The sequence below is a fragment of the Octopus bimaculoides genome, chromosome 4 (genome assembly GCF_001194135.2).
Source record: "Octopus bimaculoides isolate UCB-OBI-ISO-001 chromosome 4, ASM119413v2, whole genome shotgun sequence".
NCBI classification, from domain to species: domain Eukaryota; kingdom Metazoa; phylum Mollusca; class Cephalopoda; order Octopoda; family Octopodidae; genus Octopus; species Octopus bimaculoides.
The window spans coordinates 122305590-122318130 of NC_068984.1; the positions used below are offsets into that span (position 1 = coordinate 122305590).

At 36.5% G+C, this 12541-nt stretch overlaps 1 protein-coding gene across 1 annotated transcript in view; it reads left to right on the plus strand.

The window, feature by feature from the left end:
• The window catches only part of LOC106880300 (ubiquitin-like modifier-activating enzyme ATG7), a 27028-nt gene that overhangs the window by 10628 nt on the left and 3859 nt on the right, over nucleotides 1-12541 (plus strand). The window contains exons 7-17 of the mRNA XM_014930170.2: nucleotides 155-301; nucleotides 1304-1392; nucleotides 2459-2580; nucleotides 3271-3361; nucleotides 4186-4330; nucleotides 5730-5888; nucleotides 6793-6844; nucleotides 7285-7421; nucleotides 8359-8532; nucleotides 9949-10064; nucleotides 11816-11897. Of these exons, the coding sequence (XP_014785656.1) occupies nucleotides 155-301; nucleotides 1304-1392; nucleotides 2459-2580; nucleotides 3271-3361; nucleotides 4186-4330; nucleotides 5730-5888; nucleotides 6793-6844; nucleotides 7285-7421; nucleotides 8359-8532; nucleotides 9949-10064; nucleotides 11816-11897 (1314 nt within the window). The remainder of the gene's footprint in view (nucleotides 1-154; nucleotides 302-1303; nucleotides 1393-2458; nucleotides 2581-3270; nucleotides 3362-4185; nucleotides 4331-5729; nucleotides 5889-6792; nucleotides 6845-7284; nucleotides 7422-8358; nucleotides 8533-9948; nucleotides 10065-11815; nucleotides 11898-12541) is intronic.

The following is a 12541-nucleotide window of genomic DNA, read 5'->3' on the forward strand; positions in this document are numbered from 1 at the left end:
CAGGAGAAAAAAATGAACATGAAAACAAAGAATATAAAACTCGAATAATACTGCTTAATCATAATAATGTTTTAACTTGCAGATTATTGTTTATAATCCTTGAAATGTTGATATATAAATGTACATAATCCTTGGAATTTTTATATATTCACAGCTTGAAAACCTCATGAAAGCCTATGATGAATTCCAGTCATTAAACAAAAGACTGCAAGCCTTTTTTTTATTTCAACAAACAAATGATGGTAAAATTATTGTACATCCTGTCAGCATGTTGACCAAGTTGATGTCTGAGAACCAAAAGGTTAGTATTACTGGCTAGTTATGTTTATGACCAGATTTCACACTAGTAATGTGTTAATGAACAATCACTGGTCAGCTGTGTTGAGTTCTCTGGTTAAATTTTAGCCTTGTTTGGTTTCTGTAGTCTTGATGTCTATATTTGTGAGTATGTGCATATGGACTGTGTTTCAGAGGTGATAGTGTTACACTGTGTATTTGTTTTTATATGTGTAAATGCACTCGTGCCAGTGCTGCATAATCATATCCGTACCAGTGCTGTGTAAATTCACCCGTGCTGGTGGCATGTAAAAAGCATCCAGCACACTCTGTTAAGTGGTTGGCGTTAGGAAGGGCATCTGGCCGTAGAAACCATGCCACAACAGACAATTGGAATCTGGACAGCTTCCAGCTCCATGTCAACCGTCCAACCCATATCAGCATGGAAAGTGGACATCACTTGACAACTAGTGTTGGTTTGTTTGTGACCTTGTAAGTTAGCAGCTTGGCAAAATGAAACTGATAGAATGAGTACTTAAGGATTAAGACCCCCATCAGTCATGAATGACCATAGGATTGCACTTAGAAAGTTACCCTCCAAGGTACATGTCTGGGCAAGGTCGTTTGTGGAAGACCAGCAGTTTCTCATGCATACCAGCCTCCCTTTTCCACACCATTGATGTTATCCAAGAGAAAGGCAAAGGCCAATACAGTTGGCACCAGTGACATAGCAACTCATTTCTATAGTTGAGCAAACAAGGAGCAACGTAAAATAAAGTATCTTGCTCAAGAACACAACACACAGCCTGGCTTGAGAATCAAACTCACTACCTCATGATTGTGAGCCCGATGGTCTAACCACTGAGCCATGCAACTTCACAGAATGAGTACTACAGTTTAAAAAAAGTAAGTCCTGGAGGTCGATTTGTTCAACTAAACCCTTCAAAGCAGTGCCCCAGTATAGCCACAGTCCATTGACTGAAACAAGTAAAAGTTAAAAGATAATGCCTCGTTTCTTTCTTTACAGGTGATATTTGCCTTCTATGATCCTTGTCCTGCAAGTGATTTCCCTGGTTGGCCCCTACGGAATTACCTCTACTTCATTTCATATGTCATGTAAGTATGTCTTTACAATTTTCTATTTCTTTGTTCCCCAACCCAGCTTTAGTCTCATCAGTGTTTCTCCAGGAAATATTATGCTCTGCAATAATGCAGTGAGCTGGCAGAATCATTGCTGTGCTGGGCAAAATGCTTAGCAGTATTTTGTCCATCTTTATGTTCTGAGTTCAAATTCCGCCAAGGCTGACATTGCCTTTCACCCCTCTTGGGGTCAATAAAATAAGTACCAGTTGAGCACTGGGGTTGATATAATTGACTTACTTCTCTCTGAGCTTGTGCCAAAATTTGAAACCAGTATTATGCTCTACAATCATCATTTGTCACATCCAATATTTTCAACCACCAAAAAATTAGGTGCCTGTGTTTTGCCATTTTTCTTTGTTTGATTAAGTGTTCTCTGTTAGCTCAAAGGCTACTGAAACTAAGAAGTTCATTTTTTTATCACTAATTACTAAGCAAAATTTAGTATTTTACTTCTTTTAACAAGTTGTTTAGATATTTGGTAGGTGACATAGCTCTCTTCAATATATATTATGGGCATAGTATGGGTTTCCTATTTTTATCTTTTACTTGTTTCAGTCAGTGGACTGCCATGCTGGGGAACTGCTTTGGAGAGCTTTAGTTGAACACAATTCAATTCAAGTAATTTGTTTTTTTCCAAGTCTGATACTTATTTTGTTTTACGGTTTTGCCGAACTGCTAAGTTACAGGGGCATAAACAAACCAACACCAGTTGTCAAGTGGTAGTAGGGGTGGCAAACACAGGCACAAAGATGCACACACAGAGACACATATACATATGTATATGTTATAAATGTATACAATGGGCTTCCACATAGTTTTTATTAGATTCACTCACAAGGCATTGGTCAGCTCAGAGCTATAGTACAATACACTTGTCCAAGGTGCAATGCAGTGGGACTGAACCCAAAACTGCATGGCTGTCCTCCAAAGTTGTCTTGCAGTATAAGTTGACCTGCTTATTTTTTGGTCACACATTTTTGTCTGAATCATTAAATAATGATGATGATGATGATGATGTAACTTGTTTGTAAACTTGCAGAGGTGACAAGGTGAGTGAAATTGAAGTCGTCTGCTTCAAAGACAAAATGCAGAATGGTGTACGCAGCATATCTCACAGTCTTGCCCTCAGCCTGAAGATTCCACCAGTTTCCCATATTACAGGTGAGTACCATGATCATTGCTGTTGTTACTCTGATGATTATGTTCAGTTTTCTGAGTGAATTTTGGGAGATGGAAAACTACAGGAAAACTTGTTTATATGTATGTGTGCATGTGAGTGTATGTGTGTGCTTGCATGTGTGTGTGTGTGTGCTTGCATGTGTGTGTATGTGTGCTTGCATGTATGTGTGTGTGTTCTCGCATGCATGTGTGTGTGATTGCATAGGCGTGCACGCGCATGTGTGTGTGTTTCTCTATATGCTTGTTTATATTTGCGATTGTTTCTAAAAAGTTGCAATCTGTAAGTTGTGTTATTATTGTCAGTTCCTCTGTCAACAAATCCTCCAGTCCACGTCAAGTAAGAGATCCCTTACTTGAAAAACAAGTAAGGGTTAGTGACAGGAAGAGCATCCAGTGTAAGACATATTCACCTCACCCATGCTAGCCTGGAAAAACATGTAAAATGAACGAATGATTATAAAGATCCTGACAGTAATAGCATGTATGGGTCCAATTGCATTAAAGCTGAGATCCATCAAAATTAAATAATGATACTTTGGTTGTTAAGCCCATATATATTTGGTTTAGGGGTTGTAAAAATTATCTTTGATGAAGATTACTTATAAATTCTTAGATTGAAATATTTCCTTTGTTTTATATGATTATTACATTGGTATTTTTTTCCTTCACCAGAATGCTCATCAACAGTAGGCTGGGAGAAGAATGAACGGGGCAAGATGGGACCTCGTATGGTCAACCTCAGTCATTCCATGGACCCTAATATGTAAGATGTCTATGATTTTGTTGCTCTTTCATTTGATTATTTTGTGTGTGTGTGATAGCAACTGTATTATCGGGTTTCAAATATACAGTTTCTGCCATGTCTTTCATAAAACTGCTATGGTCAGCAAAGTGTTTCATATCCTTTTACTAGTAACAACAGTGGTCAGCTGCCTGTCTGAAAAAAAAGCAAAAAAAAAAAAAAAAATGATGACAACTACAACTTTGGTCTTGCTACAAGTCTTTCTTACAGAATGAATGCTTCAGAGCAGCATGCTCTATTCACTTTTGCCCAGACATCACACCAATACTTGACAAAATATACTTTATAGTTGTTCTAACTATGTAAGTGGTATGTTATAATTTTTGTAGGAGTTATAACTTCAGGGTATATTTGTCGGCATGATTATGTAGGGGATATGAATAGGAGGGAAGTAGAGTACCTGAATAATTTGGGTCCTACATGCTATGAGCCTGAGAAAAAGATGGGGTGGTAGCATCTGAAATGTTTTTGATGATAGATTTAGTCAATCATGGTTGACCGAAAGCTAAACAACAGCATTAGCAATAATAATGGCGACAGTACTATTCTATAATGGCAGTGTCTTATCTCAGAATTTTTGTTAATCTCTCTATTAACAGTCAAATGAACCTATTATAGTGTGCAGTGGTATCATCATCATTATTGTTAAAGATTTTTAAATGCTATCATGAATTGAAGAGATCAATAATTCTGAAGAGGTTTTGATATACTCAATCTTATATTTCTCCATTTTACTAAAATTTCGCGTAATCTACATGTGATAATCCACATCTTCTATCTTTCAGATTAGCGGAATCTGCTGTTGGCCTAAATTTGAAGTTGATGCGCTGGCGCCTAATCCCAGACTTGGATTTAGAGTTAATTTCTCAGACCAAATGTCTTTTACTTGGAGCTGGAACTCTTGGTTGTAATGTTGCCAGATGTCTTATTGTAAGTCATTAATCTTAACATGTCTTTTGCTGTAAGTTTTAATCTTTGGCTTTTTAGTCTTTCACATTTTCTGTAGATTTTTTACAAGCTTAGTCATTCATTTTCAGTGCTTTTCTTTTATTGCAAGTTTTTAATCTTTGCTCTTTGATGTCTCCCTCATTTTAATTATTGTGTCTTGTTTGATTTTTAATCTTGCTGTATCTGTTATTCTGAGTTCTTTTGTTACACTTAAACAGAATTGACCTGAGGAACTAAGTCTGCACTCACGCGCACGCACACACACACACACACACACACACACACACACACACACACACACACACACACACACATAGAGTTTCCATTTACCAATTTACCAGATTCACTCACAAGGATTTGTTTGGTTCAGGGCTATAGTAGAAGACACTTGCACAGTGGGACTGAAACTGAAACCACATGGCTGCAAAGCAAGCTTCTTAACAACACAGCCATGCCTGTGCCTATGAATAGTCTGTACTCCTAATATTTAGGTTTAAAAGTCTGGTAAAAGAAAGAAGTAATATATGTAAATAAACATGATATATTACATTTAAGAAAAATGTGTATATGTACATATAAAAATAACAATGAACAATAGTATGATAGTATGTCAAAATATATTGACCATCAGACTTTCAGTATATTCAAAGATAAAAAGGTTTTTTCTGAGCCATAGGCTCTAAAGGCCCTAATCTTGGATTCCGTGGCATATATATTCAACCCTGGGTAGGACTTTGGTCTGTCACGGTTCGGTATATATATTAACATGTTTTAATGTATTAACCAACAGATTGTATCATAAGGCCTTAATCTATTGTATTGGTCATTAGATTACCCTATGGTAGCATGTCCTAATATATTGGCCATGGTTAATAGTATAGCTGCATGTTTTAATATATTGACTACAGGACTTACAACGATAGCATATTCTAATATATTGGACATCAGGTAACATGGTCTTAATATATTGGTTTCAAATTTTGGCACAAGGCCAGTAATTTCAGGGAAGTGAGTTAGTCAGTTGCATTGACTCCAGTACTCAACTGGCAATTATTTCATTGACCCCAACAGGGATTAAAAGCAAAGTTGACCTCAGTGGAATTTGAACTCAGAATGTAAAGACGGACGAAATGCTGCTAAGCACTTTTCCTGGTGTGCTAACAACTCTGCCAGCTTGCTGCTTTATATATGGTCCTAATGTATTGACCACAAGACTGCAACACAATAACATATTCTAATATACTGCTGTCTGGTGTGTCATCTGAGAGTGGTGAGATAGCATGGTCTTAATATAAGATCCTAACAATAGCATATTCTAATATATTAACTACAAGGCTACAATGTGGTGGCATGTCCTGATATAATTTCTGTTTTATTGTAGGGATGGGGTATTAGGAATTTGACATTGGTAGACAATGGGAAAATTTCATATTCCAACCCTGTACGGCAGTCATTATTTGTCTTTGAAGATAGCCTGAATGGCAAAAAACCAAAAGCTGAAACTGCAGCAGAATCACTCAAGAAAATAATTCCAGGTTTGGTAAGTAAATAATCTTTAGTTGTACATCACAACCATCATTCCTTCTCAATTTATTATATCTAATCACAAGAAAATTAGGCACCAGAGATATTTCAGAAACTGTTTCTTGTAAAAATGGATTTGTCTTCAGAAGTGTAACAACATCAGTGGACTTTGATTTGAAAGGTTTAAGAGGTTTTTATTAATCAAAATGTAGACATCATTTAAGCAATCTGGACATAATTGCTAAGGGATTTTTTTAACCTGACTCAACATATACATCAATGAATCTGTACTTTTAGTTTCTCTTTAGTCTTCTTCAAAGGGATCTCTGTAACCCCTGAAATTATTTGTCCTTGGTATCCTTGTGCTCTACACTCCTTATAGTGGATGCCACCATCTCCAGCTGTTTGGCAGTGGTGCCCTGTTCCTGCCTATACAAACTTGGTTATTCCTACAACATCTGGTTGGGCAATGATTTTCATTTGTCAGTAAACATCTGGCAATGTATCTGTTCATTCTTTCAGACATTTAATAAGAGGCCATTGAATTCTATTAGAACTTATACTGTAAATTGTTTTGGCATTAAGAAGAGCATCCAGCCATAAAAACCACGTCAAAACGGACCTCACTGGTGCTGGTACCACATAAAAAAGCACTTGGTCTTCTCTGTAAGGTGGTTGGCATTAGGAAGCGCATTCAGCTGTAAGAAAAACCATGCTGAAGCAGACAATGGAATCCGGTGTGGCTCTTGGCTTTATCAGCTCCTATCAAAACTATTCAACCCATGCAAGCATAGCTAACAGACAAAATGATGATGGTGATGGAAAAAGACCCCCTTAAACTTATGGCGATGTACCTTCTGTATCATCTGTTTATTGAAAATATATGTTGATTATGAAGATTCTCTTTGAATTTTCTTCAGAATGCAGTTGGTTTGACACTGAGTATTCCAATGCCAGGTCACCATGTTACAGGTTGGTACAGTTTTATATTTTTTCTGATGTCTTAATTCTCCCTGCTTCACACATCATTACCTCACTGGCATCACTGCCATCTCTCATTCTTCCATTGATGTCATACTAATAGATAATATGTCTAGAACTTTCCATCTTAATCGTCTATGTTCATGTTGCTTTCTCTCTACAACATTATTTCTATACCTCTTTCCACCACACTCTGTCTCACATGACTCTCAGTCATTCTGAACACCCTTTTTTTCTTTTTCTGTATACCTTACATTCTCTCCTACACCCATTACTCCTACTTTCTGTCCTTTGTCACATATTTTGTCCTTCATTTTCTTTCTTCTCTCTCTCCCTTTTTTCTTTATCCTCTTGTCATTTGTTCTTCCTTTCTCATAATTTCCTCTTCCTCTCCCTGTATCACACATTCAGCCCTTCATCTCTCTCTACAGATGGAGTCCTGGAGCAAACAAAAAAAGACATAACATTTTTGGAACAATTGATCTCAGAGCATGATGTGATATTCTTGTTGATGGACACCCGTGAGAGTCGATGGCTGCCTTCCCTCATTGCTGCATCACAGCAAAAGGTATATAAACATACAAGTAGCTATACTTTTTTAAAAATTTGTTTTTTTAGGTTGTTGAATCTGAAAGAAAAGACACTGTCCATAAATTTTGCAGGCCCCAGTGAGCTTGATGCTGTTGAGAGAGGTTTCCAGAGGATTGATATTCTGAGGAGAAAGGACTTGGTATAATGGTTAATGTGAGGCCAAAAGGGATGAATGAGTTAGGAGTGCCTGAGAGAAGGAGGTGCAAGACCAACCAGCTCTGTTCCAATTCAGTTCTGCTGGTTTAGCACTGACTTGAGACTAAGTAACCCCTATATTGTTACTTAGTTAAATTAAACTGTAATACAGCTACTTATGATGGCATGATGTCTTCTTATTAACCCTGCCAAGGATTTCAGTTGATTTAATTTATTAAGTAAGTCTAGAAAGTTAAAGAAGTGATTTTAAATTCTCAATCGCAGGATAATGCTAATAATATAGACCGAACAGGATAAACTACCCCTGTGGACTCAAACTCACATCTCCGTGATTACGCGTCACGATGCTCTGACTGATTGAGCTAAACTCCCCCACTACAGATTCCTCTGCAAATTTACGATGTATAGAAATCTCGTTTTATGAGACACTATCATATGTTAAATTCAAATTACGACAAACGAAAATAAACAAACGAAGTTTGCTTTTAGAGGCGTTGAGTTCGAGTCCACAGTTAACCACCTACACTTTTTTCTGCAAAAATAGGGGTAGTTTATCCTGTTCAGGCTATATTATTAGCATTATCCTGCGATTGAGAATTTAAAATCACTTCTTTAACTTTCTAAGACATCTCAACACTTCTAAAAGCAAACTTTGTTTGTTTGTTTACATTTGTCGTAATTTGAATTGAAGTAAGTCTAGTTATTCAACAATTTATTTTATTTGAAGCCCAACCTAACATATTTTCCTAACCATCCAGATTGTCATCAATGCTGCCTTAGGGTTTGATACATTCCTCGTTCTACGGCATGGTTTGAGAAACCTAGATGATGTTGACAATGCCACAGAAACTGATGCAGAAATTCTCAAGGGTAACCTTGCTGGGAACAAACTTGGCTGTTACTTCTGCAATGATGTAGTTGCTCCTGGTGATGTGAGTATTATTTTAATAACTCTTTCAGTTTTTCAAATTCTACACATTTAGCTATGTCATGGTAGAGTAATTCAGTTGAGACAGTTCTTACATCTCACTTATAATGTTTTCATATTCTAGTATATTTCTTTTTTTAAAAAGGATAAAAATAGTTTATGTCATTCTACTTGGAAAATGAAGAAATTGCTTCTTGTAGTTAGAAATGGTAAAGAAAGTGCTTATAACTTATTAGTTTTCGAAATCAAAAACTGACCCTAATTGATTGATTAATCAAAACTAATTTCACCTGTCCAGTATAGTAGACTGCAACCAAATCACAGTGTAACTCCAGTTGGTAATAAAATGAAATATGTAGTATGATCATGCAATTTATGGGACATACCAACACATGTTAATACTGTGTACAGACACCTCAAAAGTAAATAGACATCATCATTTTTAAAAGATTTATTTTTCCTTCCTTCCTTTGGATATTTGCTGGTTGAAGATGAAGCATTTTTTTTAATAGCTGCTCTACTACAGTAGCCAAGTTGATGGAGATATCTCACAGAAGTACCCTGATTCATTTGAAGTTGCTCTGCAGCATCAGCAGCTTTGCAGTGAAGATTATTTTCAATAATCCACTTGACAGCTTAAAGACGCCTGTCAGAGATTCCTGTTTGACTTATGTGGGAAGCTGTTGATTCCTTCCCTTTGCTAGTGAATTGTACAATCACTCTGTTGACTGTGGCAAGAAGGTTCCCAAAGTTTTATGAAGTCAAACACTGGTTAAGTCCACCTTCAGATTGACCCTCAATATGCCCTCTTGAAATATCAGACAACTCTTTTGCTTTTGGTGTTTGCAGCATGGGTAGCTGTTATAAACAATCAATATACTGTAATCTGAAATGAATAAAAAAAAATACATAGATGCATGTGTGGCTGTGTGGTAAGAAGTTTGCTTCCCAACCACAAAGTTCCAGGTTCAGTCCCACTGCATAGCGCCTTGGGCAAGTCTTGTAAGTGGGTTTGCTAGACAGAAACTGAAAGAAGCTTGTTATATAGATATATGTATGTGTGTGTCTGTGTTTGTTTCACACCACTGCTTGACAACTGGTGTTGTGTTTACATCCCTATAATTTAGTGGTTTGGCAAAATGGCTCAATAGAGTAAGTACCAGGCTTTGAAAAAAAAAGTACTAGGGGTCATTTTGTTTAACTAAAAGTTCTTCAAGATGGTGCCCCAGCATGGCCGCAGTCTGATAACTGAAACAAAAGAGAAAAGATTAACAAGGTATGAAACACAAATAAAAAGGTACAATGGGAGGTGTCTATTTATATTTGAAATGTCTTTGTATGTTGTTCACAAACATTAATGTCCACTTTTACATGAGATACTTGCTACAAATATATCAAAATAGACCCTTTTTTGTTTCAGTCCACTAAGGACCGTACATTGGATCAACAATGTACAGTTTCAAGGCCTGGAATGTCCATGATTGCAGCTGGCATAGCTGTGGAGTTGATGGTCTCCATTTTACAACATCCCCTCAGGTAAGGAACTTATATTCTGATATCACAGCAGCTTTTTCTTTCGTTAATATTTAACCCTTTAGCATTTAAACTGGCCATATCTGGCCAAAATATTCTGCCTGTTTTGTGTTCAAATTGGTCAGATCTGGTCCCTCACACCAATTCTACAATATCATTCTAAAAATTAATAGTTACCTCATCAAAATCTCATAGCTACAAGATAATGCATGATTAATTCAAACCAATGTGAATAAATAATCGTTACTTTTGATAGAATAATGTGAATGCTAAAGCATTAATTCATTGTTCTTTTTCATAGTTATTGTAAATACCTACACCTCTACATCTCTGTATATACACATCTACATCTTTACATATTTTCTTGTTTGCACATTCACCTCCATACTTTTTCCCTACCTTAACCTACAAACTAAGTTTTACTCCACTATAATCCTACTCATCTACACAATGTTTTCTCTGTTGAGTGTCCATATGAGTGGATCCCACAAAACAGTGTATGTGGGTAGTCATTTTGCAATCATTGATGCCATTAGAGAGAGATACATGTTATTTGCACAACAATAGGAAGGGTATCCAGCCATAGAAACCATGACACAACAGACAGTTGGAGTCTGGACAACTCCCTGCAAGCCAGCTCCACCAGCTCCCCCACCACTTGCTTTTCTGGTACTCATATTATTGATCCTGGAACAATGAAAGACAAAGTAGACCTCAGTGAGATTTGAATGATTGAGAAATTCTCAAATCAACAAGCATCTAAGGTAAAGGTTTATTGAAACTATAACCTGACTCCACCAACATAGTGTAAAATTAACAAAACAGGATGGATAACTACTGGCTGAAACTTCCTTAATTCCTTAAATGATTAAAATATGTACCAGATCATATAGAAATGTCAATTATGCACCAGTGTTATATCCAAGGAGAAATGTTTTGTATTAGAGAGTCTCTGGAGTGAATCATCTGGAAATGTTACCTTGCTTCGCCTAAATTGACTGGCTTCTTCTAAACTGAATTAGATTTATCTCATCAAAATGCCTCTGGGGCTATACACTTTATTATATAGAAGTTAACTCCTTAATACAAAGTAGGTACCATTATCATCTGGGCATTTGTTTGTACCTCTTAGTCAAGGAGGTAAGGACAACCCTGTGATGCTTGTATTTTTTGTAGGGCCTCTAAAAGTGATGAAGTTATCTTAAAAACCAGTAAGCTGGTCTCACCTATCATGAGGTAATTTTACCTTGCACTTAGATAATCTTGAACTAAAGCAGGAGCTTCTATGTGGTCATATACCTTGTTAAAATTAGCAGCCAAATTCCTCTTAAATCATAGTATAGCATCTTAAAGGTGGAAGGACACATTAGACAATGTAGTCCTGGATACATTAATACATCTGAAAATAAGATGGGCTGGTCATAGGTGGAACACTTTGATCCTAATAATACTTGAAGACGCCTGCCCTGGGGCTAAACAACAACAACAAACTTAGACACTTTGTTGTCATTTTCTCTCTCTTACACACACACACACACACACACACACACACACACACACACACACACACACACACACACACACACACACACACACACACACACACACACACACACACACACTTACACACACAACTACGTATGTTTTTGTAGCATTACATTTGATGTCTTGGTCTTATTGAGTGTTACACTCAACTATTATATATCTATATTTTATATTTTGAATATTTCTCCATATATATTATATATCAACAGACAAAAGGCACCAGCTTGTACCAGTACTGATTCTGATTTCCAAAGTGAATCTGAATCCTGCCTTGGAATAGTTCCTCATCAGGTGAGCTTTTAGGTTTCTTATTTTTGCTTATAGAAAGCACATTCTTTATTTATGTTTTTCTCTTTTTCTCTCCCTCCCACCGCATATGAATACAAGGTCCAATGAAAGAGATACTTCATGGTTGCTCACACTTTTCCATTGTAAAAAAAAAAAAAAAAGGTGAACACATCAGATGATGTAATCTTTGATGCACTGGATGGTCTTGGCTAAAAAACCTTTGATCAAAGATCTGTTGTAGCAGGGATTTTCATGCTGTACTTGGTGTAAAGCAAAGTTACATATCTATGCGTATTCACACACACACACACACACACACACACACACACCAGGTCGGTTGAGTCATATGGCACTATGTTCTATTTTGTGAGAAGTTCTAATTGTTAATTCTTATCTGTATTCACCTGATTGATGAAAATGTTTCCTTTTTGCATGATGTAATACTTTTGTTCATAAAGAAAGAACACATATGAAACAGCTGTTGTAAACTGCAACCCATCTGTGTTATATATATATATATATATATATATATATATATAGTATAGGACAATCAGTAAGTTGTTATAATAGAACTCAGTTTCAAATGCCGGAGCTAAAATCTTCAGGGCATTTTCATCGGCTATTTTTGACGATAGATGCTATGTCTG